General features: G+C 49.8%; 1 protein-coding gene across 1 annotated transcript; it reads left to right on the top strand.

Annotated features, from left to right (window-relative positions):
- Window positions 1-3,945: 3,945 nt before the first annotated feature.
- RCVRN (recoverin) lies at window positions 3,946-13,467 on the top strand. Its single transcript, NM_001194602.2, is given in 3 exon segments — window positions 3,946-4,437; window positions 10,489-10,600; window positions 13,332-13,467. Coding segments are annotated over 3 exon segments (603 nt in total). The 5' UTR covers window positions 3,946-4,056; the 3' UTR covers window positions 13,442-13,467.
- Window positions 13,468-13,847: the final 380 nt, after the last annotated feature.

Here is a 13,847-nt window from a genome sequence, read left to right as displayed (position 1 = left end):
GTGACGCTGCCTGCATGAGGCAGGTGCAAGGGAGGCAAGAAGAATGGTCTGGTTCTGGCTGTACCTTGAAGGTGGCAGAGTCAAGATAATTTCTTGATAGATTGGAGAGGGTTGTGACTGAAAGAGAAACACTGAGAATGACTCCAGGAACCTCAATCCAAGTCATCAAAAGGATGGATTGTCATTTTCTGCAATGGGGACAGCTGTGGGAGGAGGGTCCTTCCCCATTCTCTGTCTCCCCCGCCACCACCTCCATACCCCCTTTTCCCTCTCGATGCAGACTTCTCTGCAGGTGCTGGCTCCAGGCCAGAGGGCAGGAGGGTCGTCTTGGCCTTCAGCTCATAAAAGGCAAGGTCGAGCAATGGGGAAAGGGTGGGGTCTGGGTCCCAGCTAACAGCCGAGATAGAGCTCCTGCTTGAGGGGACAGGGCCGGCTTCTGGGAAGCATCTTTCAGTGCAGCGAAGAGAGCGAGATGCAACCTGGGATCCTCTGCCTGGAGATGAAGCCTTCTCTAGAGAAGACTTTGGGGTTTGGGAGAGCTTATGGCCCCAGATCAGACTTAACAAATCGTCTCACAATACATCATGTCCAACAGCTTGTTTGGCTAAGGAGCATAAGCTCTCCCTCTGATAGAAGATGTTTATGCAGGTTTTCAAACAAACCTCCAGGTCATGACCCCTTGCTCTGAGCATCAACACAGCTGCTTGCGATCCCCTGAGGCCCCTCCTGGGCACAGCAACCTGGAGAATGTGGACTGTACCAGGCTGCTTCCGACCTGGGTCCAGCTCCTTCCTCCTTGTGCCTGGAGAGGACAGCAAAGACTGGAGGGCTCTGGCTGCCTTCTGCCTCGCCCAGGGCCTCTTTCATTGCCATGGCAACCCCACATCCTCACCTACTTGTCCTCTAGGCTCAGGCCTCCTGTAATGTAGACAAAGGAAGCCTAAACGAAGAGCCTGGCAGATCTGGACTTTCCTTCCTCCTGACATTGCCATTTAGCAACCATGTGACCCCAGGCTGGCGACGTGCCTTTGGGAGGCCCCACGTCTCACCTGTAACACTGGCCTCGCCTCATCTGCTGCAGGCTTGATGTGGACAGGGGTGTGATCCAGGAGGCACTTCTAGTCGCCTCCTACTAGTGGCTCAGAGCAAGGGGCCAAGGCTTCTGACCTCACTCTCCCTCCATGCCCAGGGTTGCCTCAGGGCTGCAAGAAAGCACTGGATGAGAATGCGATTCCAAGGTGTGGCTTGGGCTTGCTTGGTTCGTTCATTTGTTTGAAGGCTGGTGACTCCTGTTTCTAACTGCTCTTGAGAATAAATGCATACTACAGGATGGTGAAAGCCTAGATACTCCTATTCAGAAGTAATATTATCACTGGGCGCAGTGGCTCACGCCTGTAATCCCAGCACTTTGGGAGGCCGAGGCAGGCAGATCATGAGGTCAGGAGATCGAGACCAGCCTGACCGACATGGTGAAATCCCATCTCTGCTAAAAATACAAAAATGAGCCAGGCATGGTGGTGAGTGCCTGTAATCCCAGCTACTCAGGAGACTGAGGCAGGAGAATTGCTTGAACCTGCGAGGTGGAGGTTGCAGTGAGCCGAAATTGTGCCGCTGCACTCCAGCCTGGGCAACAGAACGAGGCTCTGTCTCAAAAAACAAAACAAAACAAAACAAAAAGCAAAAAACCAAAAACCTCACAGAGTGATGGAAAAAAATGTGAAAGTTCACACACACACCCCAGCATGCAGGTTTCCTGAGATGTCTCGGAAACTGTCGTGTGCACAGTGGCTGGAAGAGATGAGTCTGCCCTCGGTGCCCGAACCTCTCGCTCCTTCCAGAGTGATATCAGGTGGGCCTGGCAGGTGGCTTTCTCCCAGCAGCAGGGACCTACCTTCCGCTGCCACTAGCCTGTTAGTAAGTAGGCTAAAATCCCTACTTTACACTTTGAGATGCAAGGCAGGCGGATCACCTGAGGTCAGGAGTTTGCGAGACCAGCCTGACCAATATGGTGAAACCTCAATCCTACTAAAAATACAAAAAAAAAAAAAAATTAGCTGGGCCTAGTGACAGACACCTGTAGTCCCAGATTCTCAGGCGACTGAGACAGGAGAATTGCTTGAAACCAAGAGGCGGAGGTTGCAGTAAGCCAAGATTGCGCAACTGTACTCCAGCCTGGGCAACAGAGAGAGACTGTCTAAAAAAAACAAAAACCACTTTACCTGCCTAGAGACTGTGGGGTTTATTCTTCATACTTCGTACCCCAGGGCAAAAAAAGAACTCTCTATCCACGGTGGCAAGGCTGGGGTTCTGAGTGTGTCCCCTCGAGCACTGCGCGCCGCTAAGGAAAGTGCATGCCCACCCTCCCTTCCCTCTGGGTGACAAGAATCCAGGTGTGCAGCGTCCTCACTAGGGTGCTTCCTCATGCTTGATACTCCCCGCTGCGCTGCAGGGACGCGAAGCCCGCCTTGGCACAGCTCCCTGTCTCTGATCACTCAGTTATTTACCCATTCACTCAGCAAACACGTTTTCTTGCCTGCTTACTCCAAGTCCGCTGCAGATGGACACCCTGCAGCCTGCCATGGAGCCGCAGATAGATTTTGTTTGGCCCACATCATGTTTTATGATTTTGTTTTTGTTTTTGTTGTTGTGTTGTTCTTTTGTTTTTTTGAGACGGAGTCTTGCACTGTCGCCCAGGCTGGAGTGCAAGAGTGCGATCTCGGCTCACTGCAACCTCTGCCTCCCAGGTTCAAGCAATTTTCCTGCCTCAGCCTCCCAAGTAGCTGGGATCACAGGCACCCGCCACCACGCCCCACTAATTTTTTGTATTTTTAGTAGAGACAGGGTTTCACCATGTTGGCCAGGCTGGTCTCAAACTCCTGACCTACTGATCCACCCCGCTCGGTCTCCCAAAGTGCTGGGAATACAGGCGTGAGCCATCGCGCCCAGCCATGTTTTTTAAATTGCAAATTAATTGCCACAGTTGAAAAGTGTGGAAATTGCATCGAAAATTCTGATTTCTGGATTTCTCTTGACTAATTAAAAAAAAAAACTCACGTTCCCATGTGACCACGTTTGCTGGCAGCCCCTTCCCTAGGTGACACAGGCCTGGCTGCCCCCTGTTGGTCCCTGCAGGCAGTTCACCTTCACTCCCTGTGACTGATGGGCAATAACAAAATGAGTGTTTAGCATTAGCCAGCCGTGTGCCAGGTTCTAAGTGTGTCACCCATATTGACTCACATCAGCCTCACAATGACAGTGTGGTAGATGCTATGATGCCCATTTATTCAAGAAAGGCTTAATGGGGGCCCAAGCCTATCAGGTTCTGGAAATGGAAATGCATCTGGGAACAACACAGACAAAATCCTGTCCTTCCTAGAGCTTTCATTCCAGTGAGGGGACATGGGGCGTGCTGAAGACGGTGGGGGGTGTGCTATTATAGATAGAGGGTCAGTATAGGCCTGGCTGAGCAGGTGACATTTAAGCGGAGACGTGACTGCAGTGAAGGGTTAGAAGAGTGTCCCAGGTGGAAAGAGGTGAAGAAACACGCCTGGGGCCACACAGCTAGTTAAGTAGCCAAGCTGGGACTTGAACCCATGCTGGCCCCAGAGCCTGTGCTCCTAACCACTGCATTCTAGGGCTTGATGTGAGATGCCAGCCCTGCCCTGAGATGCTCAGAGTTAGTGAGGAAGAGAAATAGGGAACGTGGCTGCCGTTAGAGGGCTGGGGCTGGGGGTGCAGGAGGCCCCAGCTCTGAAGGTTCCAACTTCCTGTCCTGTTCTAGTCTCCTCCCAGGAGGCCGAGATGAATTGCCTGCCTGCCCTGGGCTCTTTATTTTAATCTCCGTAGGGTTCTGGGAGCATCCCCCCACCACCTCTACAAAGCTCCTGGGCCCCTCCTCCCTTCAAGGATTGCGAAGAACCGGTCGCAAATCCTCCTAAGCCACCAGTCTCTCCATCTTCAGCTCACACCAGCCCTGAGCGCCAGCCTGCGGCCAGGGGACCACGCACGTCCCACCCACCCAGCGACTCCGCAGCCGCTGCCCACTCTTCCTCACCCATGGGGAACAGCAAAAGTGGGGCCCTGTCCAAGGAGATCCTGGAGGAGCTGCAGCTGAACACCAAGTTCTCAGAGGAGGAGCTGTCCTCCTGGTACCAGTCCTTCCTGAAGGACTGCCCCAGCGGCCGCATCACCCAGCAGCAGTTCCAGAGCATCTACGCCAAGTTCTTCCCCGACACCGACCCCAAGGCCTACGCCCAGCATGTGTTCCGCAGTTTCGATTCCAACCTCGACGGCACCCTGGACTTCAAGGAGTACGTCATCGCCCTGCACATGACCACCGCGGGCAAGACCAACCAGAAGCTGGAGTGGGCCTTCTCCCTCTACGACGTGGACGGTAACGGGACCATCAGCAAGAATGAAGTGCTGGAGATCGTCATGGTCAGTCTCCCCTCTCCCCTTCTGGCTGGGCGGCGCCGGGGTCACTTGGGGCTGGGGGCCCCTTGCTGCAGAGTGAGTGGAGCTGTGGGTGGAGCGGGGGATTCAGGCCACTGGCTCTGAGAGCCTGGTGCTCCAAGAGGCTGATATTGATAGACAGGTGGGCACTTACCCACAGCTTCGTTGTCTTCCTGAAGCAGAATCTGAATGTTTCTTAATACATCCATGTTATGCTTTGCTTCACGATGTTTGGGTCATGTATGGACCATATATACCACTGTGGTCCCATAAGCTTGTAATGGAGCTGAAAAATTCCTATTGCCTAGTGATGTCATAGCACAGTTACTTTATTTTTTAAATGCATTTAGTGTAGTCTAAGTGTATCTATAAAGTCTGCAGTAGTGTACGGTAATGTCCTAGTTCTTCACATTCACTCGTTACTCGCTCACTGACTCACCCAGAGCAACTCCCAATCCTGCAAGCTCCACTCATGGTAAGTGCCCTAGACAGCTCTACCATTTTGTATCTTTGTGTTTTGTTGTTGTTGTTGTTGTTGTTTGAGATAGTCTCACTCCGTGACCCAGAGCTGGAGTGCAATGGCGCAATCTTGGCTCACTGCAACCTCTGCCTCCCGGGTTCAAGCAATTCTCCTGCCTCAGCCTCCCAAGTAGCTGGGATTACAGGCGCACACCACCACGCCCGGCTAATTTTTGTATTTTTAGTAGAGATGGGGTTTCACCATGTTGGTCAGGCTGGTCTCGAACTCCTGACCTCAGGCAATCCACCCACCTCAGCCTCCCAAAGTGCTGGGATTTACAGGCATGAGCCACAGTGCCTGGCCCATTTTTTATCTTTATACTGTATTTTTACCACATGTTTAGGTATGTTTAGATGTGCAGATACTTACCATCATATGACAACTGCCTGCGGCACTCAGGACAGTCACATGCTGCACAGGTTTGTAGCATAGGAGCAAAAGGCTGGACCATGGAGCCCAGGGATGTAGTAGGCTGTACCATCTGGGTTTGTGCGAGGACTGTCTATGACGTTCCCACATGGAAATTGCCTAAAGATGTGTTTCTTGGAATGTATTCCTGTCTCTGAGCGACACATGACTATATTTACATTTTTTTCTTTCTCTCCATCCTTTGTTTCTTCCTTCCTTTATTAAAATACCCTTTGAAATTTTCGGCAGTACACATTCAACTTGAATCGCTATTCATTCTAAACACACTATGCTTCAAATATAAAGTAGAAAGAGGTCAAAGTTGGGGACATGAACTCTGAGTTCTAGTTCTCATGTTCTCCCCAGCTTGGGGCAGATCGCCTGTACCACCCTTGAGCCTGCACTTGCCATGCACGGCGTGGCTCCCCAGCTCCTGACAGGTTCCCTGTGAGGCATACACGCTTCCACATGGTTCCCAACACACCTTCTCCCCCGTCCATACTGTCCTCGTGTCAGATCCTTTGTTGTGAAAGTAATGGCAAAAACCACAATTACTTTTCCACCAACCTCTAGGTGTCTTGAAAATGTTTCATCTAATGTATAAGTAACTCATGAAATTTAGAAGCCTAGGCAAACGAGATTAAAAATTGCCTCATCCAAGGAAAACTTTTCTTAGTATATCGGTATATACCTTTTCAGTGTTTTACGTATATAATTTTTAAACAATGTTAAAGCTATGACATACTCACATACGATTTTTATCATACATTTTTCAGTTACTCTTTTATCATGAGTGCTTTCCATATCATTACATATTCTTCCAAAACAGTTTTTTGTTGTTGTTCAGACAGTTTCACTCTTGTCGCCCAGGCTGGAGGGCAGTGGCGTGATCTCAGCTCACTGCCACTTCTACCTCCCAGGTTTGAGCAGTTCTCCTGCCTCACCCTCGCAAGTAGCTGGGATTACAGGCACCCGCCACCACGCCCGGCTAATTTTCGTATTTTAGTAGAGACAGGGTTTCGCCATGCTGGCCAGGCTGGTCTCAAACTCCTGACCTCAGGTGATCTGCCCACCTCGGCCTCCCAAAGTGCTGGGATTACAGGAGTGAACTTCTGCACCCAATCTCTTCCAGAACACTTTTAATAGCTGCTTGGAATTCTGGCTTATGGAAATGTGGAAATTATTGAACATTCCTATGTTTTTGGACATTAGGTTGTTTCCATTTCTCTCCTATTATACCAGTTCTAATTTCCTTCATTTGATTTTTTTTTTTTTTTACTTATTCTTTTTCAATCCCCCTGCCCCCTGCCACTTGCTTTATTATTCTAATTCCATTCCTGTTAGTAGAGACTGTTGTTCAGATGTTATGCATTTGTAATCATGCCTTCATTTGCATGATTACAAATGCACAAAAATTTTCCACCCTTATTAGCAGAAACCATAAATAAAACAGCAAAGCGTGCAGCTTGTGGTCCATGGGCTTATCCTCAGTGCTCAGCTCAGGCCTCCCGTTCCGGCAGGCGTGTGTCTCCCTCATTGTTATCTTGGCACAGCCTGCAGAGAAAGCTCCCTCGAATTGGCTGTGGGGTCTCTTGCCTGGGACAGGGACTAAGTCTTCAGAGCCACATAAACAATGTGGGGCCCAGCAGAAGCCTACAAATGGATACTCCTGGAAGAAAAGTAGGAGGAAAGGGAGGAGGGGGAAATGAGGGAGGGAGAGAGAGAAGGTGGAAGTCAGGAAGGAAGGAGGGGGAAGCAAGGGGCAGGAAAGGAGGAGAGAAAGGAAGAAAGAAGAAAGGAAAGGGAGGAAGGGAGAGGCCATCAATGGCTGGGGCTGTACAAGGTGGCAGAAGGCTCTACGGTTCACCAGATTACAAGTTCATGGGCAGAGCACTGACTGGGGGAGTCACAAGTGAAGCGTTCTAGTCCCAGCTCTGACTCCAACTAGCGGTGTTGCTGTGGGAAAACCATTTTACCTTCCTGGGCCCAGGGTGAGGATTTGATTATTTTTGCAGCCTCTCCCGAGGCCCTGAAGGTCTGTCCCTCTGTGTTGGAAGTGGGGTGGGCAGGCAGTCACTCCCAGCTTCTGGCTGGCACACCTGTACATGGTACCCAAGGCCCTGCACAGATGGATAGGAGTGTAGGAACCACCTACACTTGCGTCCAGCTCAGAGCTCTGAGTGCTGCCAGTGAGGCCGCTGCCCTGGGCTGCTGGCTTTGGTCTCCTTGCTCCTTTTTCCAGCACTAGGAGGCTGAAGGGGAACTTCTCAAAGCTATCGACCTTCCCTCCAGGATAATTTCACAGCCATTATTGCCCCTGCCTGCCCTGCTCACAAGTGTCTCCAGGGAGGCAGAAGGCTCTGGCCAGAGCCAGTAACCTCCCAACTGCCACCCAACATACCTGCCTGCCCTCAGCATCCAAGGACCTACAACCTTGGGTGTCCCTTCAGGACCCAGCTGGCGCTGGTGTTCCTGAGCCAGTGGAATCCTAGAAACTTGAAGCTGGAAGGGTGCATGGAGCCCCCTTGTCCCTTTCCCTGATCTCACAGGTCTGGGGGCACTTCATGCTTTCCCTACATTGCATAACCAACTGCTTTATTAGAGGGGAGGGAGGTGAGAAGGATGGGATCCTTGAGCCCAAAGCTAAGCCTTTCGCTGAATCCATCCTTGAGCAGAAGGTTAAATGAGGGTCTTGCTGTACCATGGGAAGACCTCTGAAAAGTTCTTGCTGATGCCTCTCCCTCCCCCCCAGCCTTGCCCAACGCTCTCCAAGACCTTCCAGTGATAAGGAGGTGAGTGGCCTATAGCGTAACACAAGGATACCAATTCTAGAATCAAAATGCCTGGATTCAAATCTCCACTCTTCTCCTTCTAGCTGGGTGACTTCCAGCAAGTTAGTTGTCTCAGTTTTTTCATCCATAAAATGGGGCCAATCATACCTTCTTCATACGGTTATTGTGAAGACTAGGTGTAAAAAATGTTTAGAAAAGTGACACCTAGGCCAGGCAGTAATCCCAGCACTTTGTGGGGCCAAGGTGAAAGGATTGCTTGAGCTCAGGAGTTTGAGACCAGTCTGGGCAACATAGTGAGACCCTGTCTCTACAAAAAATTCAAAGGAACTTGCTGAGCATGGTGGTGCGCACCATAGTCCCAGCTACTCAGGAGGCCGAAGTGGGAGGATTGCTTGAGCCCAGCATGTCGAGGCTGCAGTGAGCCATGATTGCACCACTGCACTCTAGCCTGGGTGACAGAGCAAGACCCCGTCTGGAAAAAGAAAAAAAGAAAAAAAAAGAAGAAAAGAGAGTGACACCTATTAAGTACTCAACAAATGTTAGCCGTTATTGCCATAAGTCAGTCTTACTGAGCAACTGAGGTACAGTATAAATCCAGAGGAAGAGGTTTACTCTTCTAAAACCTGTAGGCAGTAGGGTCTGAGGTAGTGATTCCCAAACTCCAACCTCAGGACTGCCGTCATATTTGCATCAGGAAGCTTTTTCTTTCTTATTTTCATTTTTTTAAATAAGTGAAGTTAATATGTTTACATAGTTAGAAAATCACAGTACAGAAAGGTACAAAATAAGAAGCGAAAGGCTTCTTTGTCTCTTCCCTGAATTCCCTGTCCCTTATGAGGGCCTCAAAAATACAGATGCCCAGGTCCTACGCCCAGGAATTTTGATTCAGTAGATCAGGTGGGGGCCTGTACATCTGTATTATAACTGCTGTCTGCTCCCACGGGCTGGTCAGGCACTGAGAGAGGGACATTGTGATGGAGGTGACCCAAAGTCCCTGATGTGTCTTCCATAATATTTGTACCATTTTACATTCCCAGCAACAGTGGACCAGGGTTCCCTTGTCACCACACCCTTGCCAACGCCTGTTATTTCTTGTCTTTTTTTATTACAGCCATTCTAACAGGCGTGAGGTGATATCTCATTGTGGTATTGATTTATGTTTCCCTGGTGATCAGTGATGGGTTTCTTGATACTTGCTGGCCACTTGTACGTCTTCTTTGGAGAAATGTCTGTTTGGGTCCTTTGCCCATTTTCTTTCTTTCTTTCTTTTTTTTTTTTTTTTTTTAGATAGAGTTTTGCTCTTGTCACCCAGGCTGGAGTGCAATGGCGTGATCTTGGCTCACTGCAACCTCCGCCTCCCAGGTTCAAGCAATTCTCCTGCCTCAGCCTCCCGAGTAGCTGGGACTACAGGCATGCACCACCACACCCAGCTAATTTTGTGTCTTTAATAAAGACGGGGTTTCACCATGTTGGCCAGGCTGGTCTTGAACTCCTTACCTCAGGTGATCCACCCGCCTCAGCCTCCCAAAGTGCTGGGATTTACAGGCGTGAGCCACCGTGCCCAGCCTCCTTTGCCCATTTTTCAATTGTGTTATTTGTTCTTTTGCTATTGAGTTGTAGGAGTTCCTTATATATTATATACAATGTGTATATTATATATAGAGAGAGACAGGGTCTTGCTCTGTCACCTAGGCTAGAGTTCAAAGGTGCAAAAACGGCTCACTGCAGCCTAGAACTCCTGGGCTCAAGCAATCCTCATCCTCCCGTGTAGCTGGGACTGTAGGCATGCCTACCACCTCTGCTAATTAATTTTCTCTTATAGAGATGGAGTCTCACTTTGTTGCCCAGGCTGGTCTCAAATTCCTGCCCTCAAGTGATCCTCCTGCCTCGTCCTTCCAAAGCGCTGGGATGACAGACATGAGCCACCGCACCTGGCCCCTTATGTATTTTTGATATTAACCCCTTATAAGATACCTGGTTTGCAGATGTTTTCCCCCATTCCATAAGTTACCATTTGATTTTGTTCATTGTTTTCTCTGACGTGGAGAAGCTCTTTAGTGTGATGTCATCCCGCTTGTTCATTTTGGTTTATGTTGCCTGCGCTTTTGGTGTCATACCCAAAAAATTATCATCAAGACCAGCATCAAGAAGCTTTTCCCCTATTTTCCTCCAGCAGTTTGACAGTCTGAGGTCTTATGTTTAAGTCTTTAATCCATTTTGAGTAGATTTTTGTGTACAGTGTAAGATGTGGATTTTCCGGGGTTGCCAACCGCTTAAAGTTCCTCCTAACGAGTTCTTTCTTTCTGTTTGGTACAGGCTATTTTCAAAATGATCACTCCCGAGGACGTGAAGCTCCTTCCAGAGGATGAGAACACGCCGGAAAAGCGAGCTGAGAAGATCTGGAAGTACTTCGGAAAGAGTGATGATGGTGAATTCCTTTTCCTTCATTGCTTTTGATTTTTCAACCATGGGCTATTCCCTGGAAACCCCAACAAGATTTATTCTTCTGAGTCACAGTGTCCAGGCAGGACGGGGACACCTCATTCCACTGTATATTTTTAGAGCTGTCTGAAGGGTTCGACAGGGGAATGGCCTTAAGGGTGAGCGGGAGCCAAAACTGTTTTCTGTACAATTAGAACAAGAGCAGACTTCAGCTCACCCTACCTTTGAATTAATTTCAAGTCCCAAGTCAGTGGGATCTAAATTGCTATGGTTTTACTTTGGGAAGTTGGTTTGGGTCCTCTGAGAACCACCACCAAGATAGGATTAGATTTAAATGAGATTGCAAGAGACTTATGGGAGGAAAGGCTGATGAAGGAAAACAGGCAGGGATCGAGAGAAGGCTGGGAAAGCCATCAGACAGCCAAGAAGATCTGACCCCTGGCAGGGAGAGAGGGGAAGGAAGGAAGGTTAGGAAAGAAAGGAAGGTTAGGTAAGTAATGCCTGAGACAGTGCATTCTGAGGAAGTGTTGACAGAGTCGATGGGGTGTCCTCGGTGCCCCTGTCAGTCTTGGTGCTCCTGCCCTGTCAGTCAGTGGCAGGAAGCAGTCCTCAGGAAGCGTGATCTTGCATTGTAGGCAGTGATGGACTCCAGCCCTCGGCTGCTGGGGCTGTGTGTCTGTGATGCTCATGGCCAACACAAGGAGGATGCGGTAAAGGAGCTGGTATTAGGCTGGGGCTGCAAACACATGTGGCTGGAGGGGCAGGAATGATGAAAACAAGTCATGTGGACAGTAATCTATAAGCAGTGCGGATTGGCAAACAGCACAGGGTGCACCTCGGGTCTGATGGCTTCCAGCATATTCCATGTGGGAATATGGAACCCGTGGTTGAGACATCATCTGATTTTTTTTTTAAGAGAAGCCAGCCACGGAGATTTTAAAAATGCAGTGTCTCTCAATTGATAAAACACAGCGTGGCCCAAACACATCCAAGGGTCCTGTGTTAACCCCTTTGGTGACCTCTGGGGGCAGTCTCCTACCAGGGTCAAGAAGAAAAACCTGAGCAGGATGCTAAATAAGGGAAGAGAGAAATGATCCTGCCCCTCCTAATCTGCCAACAAATGATGAAAAGAGAAGCAAGAAGGTCATTGGGGTAGGAGGGACGTAGGACACAGAATTTAAGGAGGCGCTTATTCTCAGGGATCAACAGTGCACTCACAGGACCTGAAAGTGAGTGCCTCCTTAAATTCAGGCCTTGGTACTTTACCCACCTTTCCGTCATCAGCCTTGATTGGCACCTCTCCTTTGAGCACTTTCTCCTCCTTGCACAGACATTGGCTGCCAAGATGGCTTCTTTCAGCACTTCGCCCACTGGCTCCTTAATTGGCTTCCTGACCTCCCTCTGGGTCTGTTCATGTGTCGAGCCCTGTGTTCTGCTCCTGGGGTGTTCACTGGAAACCGCCCCAGTGAACACCCCAGGAGGGCATGATGTCAGAGGCTGACGTGTTACTCCTGTTCATGACATGCTCTACGTGTTTCCACATGGCCCATCTGGAGACAATGCCTCACGGCAGAGTCAGGCTTTGATGGTGGGAGTTTCGAGCTCTCTGTGGGGTGGCTGGGATGTTAAAACCCAAGACTTGTGCAGGAAGCCATCCTGGATCCTAACCCAGAAGGGATTAAGGGTATCCAGAAACGCCCAGAGCATAAGTCAGAAATCACCGCCAGTTCAGCAAAGCTTTGTTGAGCAAGGACACTGTGCTAGGCACTATGAACATACACCAGAAAGCAGCATCTGTCTCACGCAAGAGGTATTTCTGTGTGTGACTGCCTTCCCCGCCAGATCAACAGTTTCCCAGGGAGGGACTTCATCTCACGCTCTTCTATTGTACACCCCACCTCCGCTCCCTGCAGGGACCTTGGCTCCAAGCACAGTAGCATCTAGGCTCAGGACCATGCATTTAACTGGACTGATCTGAATACAGTAAACCACCTGATAAAAACACCAGAAAACCGGGTGTGGCTGCAACAAGGCTATCTCAGTCCTGATCCCAAATAAGGAGGCAGATGAGACTGGGGGATGCAGGGATGGATGCATAGGAAGGGGTCGTGGCGGAGTTGTCAGCCAGGAATCATGGGGCTGCCTGTGTGCTACAGGTGCCAAAGGGACCTCTCTGTAAGCCACACTCCCGCTGGCATGATGTCATTGGGCCCCTCACCTCTCACTCCTGTGTCTGTGGGGACGTTGTTCCCTGCTTCTCAGCTGAGACTCTGGGCCTGACACCCAGATTGTTTTGCTATGCTCAGACCCCCAGAAGCTCCTCCTGAACTTGATCTTAGAAACTTGAGCTAATACAGAAAATAGAATAACAATTAAGTTATTCATTATTGAAGTATTTAATAGCCAGCAAGGCAGGGGCACCGGCCGATCAGAAGAGGCACATAGCACAAGATTGGCATCTCGGGGCCCCCCTCCAGTGCCAGTCATTCACCTCCTTTTGCTGGTCCCCAGGAAGCTCCAAGGGGTCATGGGAAAGGAGGTGGGTATCTGGATTAGGGTGGGAGAATATTGAATACTCAGGGCCACTGAATATTCAATATTTTCATAATAGATACATTCACAATGGGGATACTGGCTGGATGTCAGCCTCATCGCAGCTTGCTTGGCTATCAATCCTGGCTGTTTTATGTATGTATATATTTTTTCCCAATGCACAGATAAACTTACGGAGAAAGAATTCATCGAGGGGACCCTGGCCAATAAGGAAATTCTGCGACTGATCCAGTTTGAGCCTCAAAAAGTGAAGGAAAAGATAAAGAATGCCTAATGCCAACTGTTCAGTTGTCCTCCCTCCACCCACCACTCACACGACACCCGTGAGCGCGTGTGCACGCACACACACACGCACACATCCACCCCAGGGCCAAGAGAAAGGCCTGCACACAAGCCCACAGCACAGCTCCCTGCCAAACTGAAGCATCTGTAGTGACCCACTGGTTCCTTCTTCCTGGGTCTTCAGCGTCCCTCCCATCATCCCCGGTCCCACCCCTCCCTCTGCCCACCAGCCCATGGGCCTGTGCTAATCCCAGGATTAGGCCATAGGAGTCCTAAGTGTCACCCCACTGTAAGCTCCTTTGTGGAGTGCTGGGTAAGCAGTTTCCAATAAATGTAAGCTGAGCTGGGCACATGGCTGCTGGTCATCCTTCACCTGGAAAGGACATGATTTCTGTCGG

Source organism: Macaca mulatta, chromosome 16 (genome assembly GCF_049350105.2).
Source record: "Macaca mulatta isolate MMU2019108-1 chromosome 16, T2T-MMU8v2.0, whole genome shotgun sequence".
Classification (NCBI taxonomy): Eukaryota; Metazoa; Chordata; class Mammalia; order Primates; family Cercopithecidae; genus Macaca; species Macaca mulatta.
This window is presented reverse-complemented; position numbering and strand designations above follow the sequence as displayed.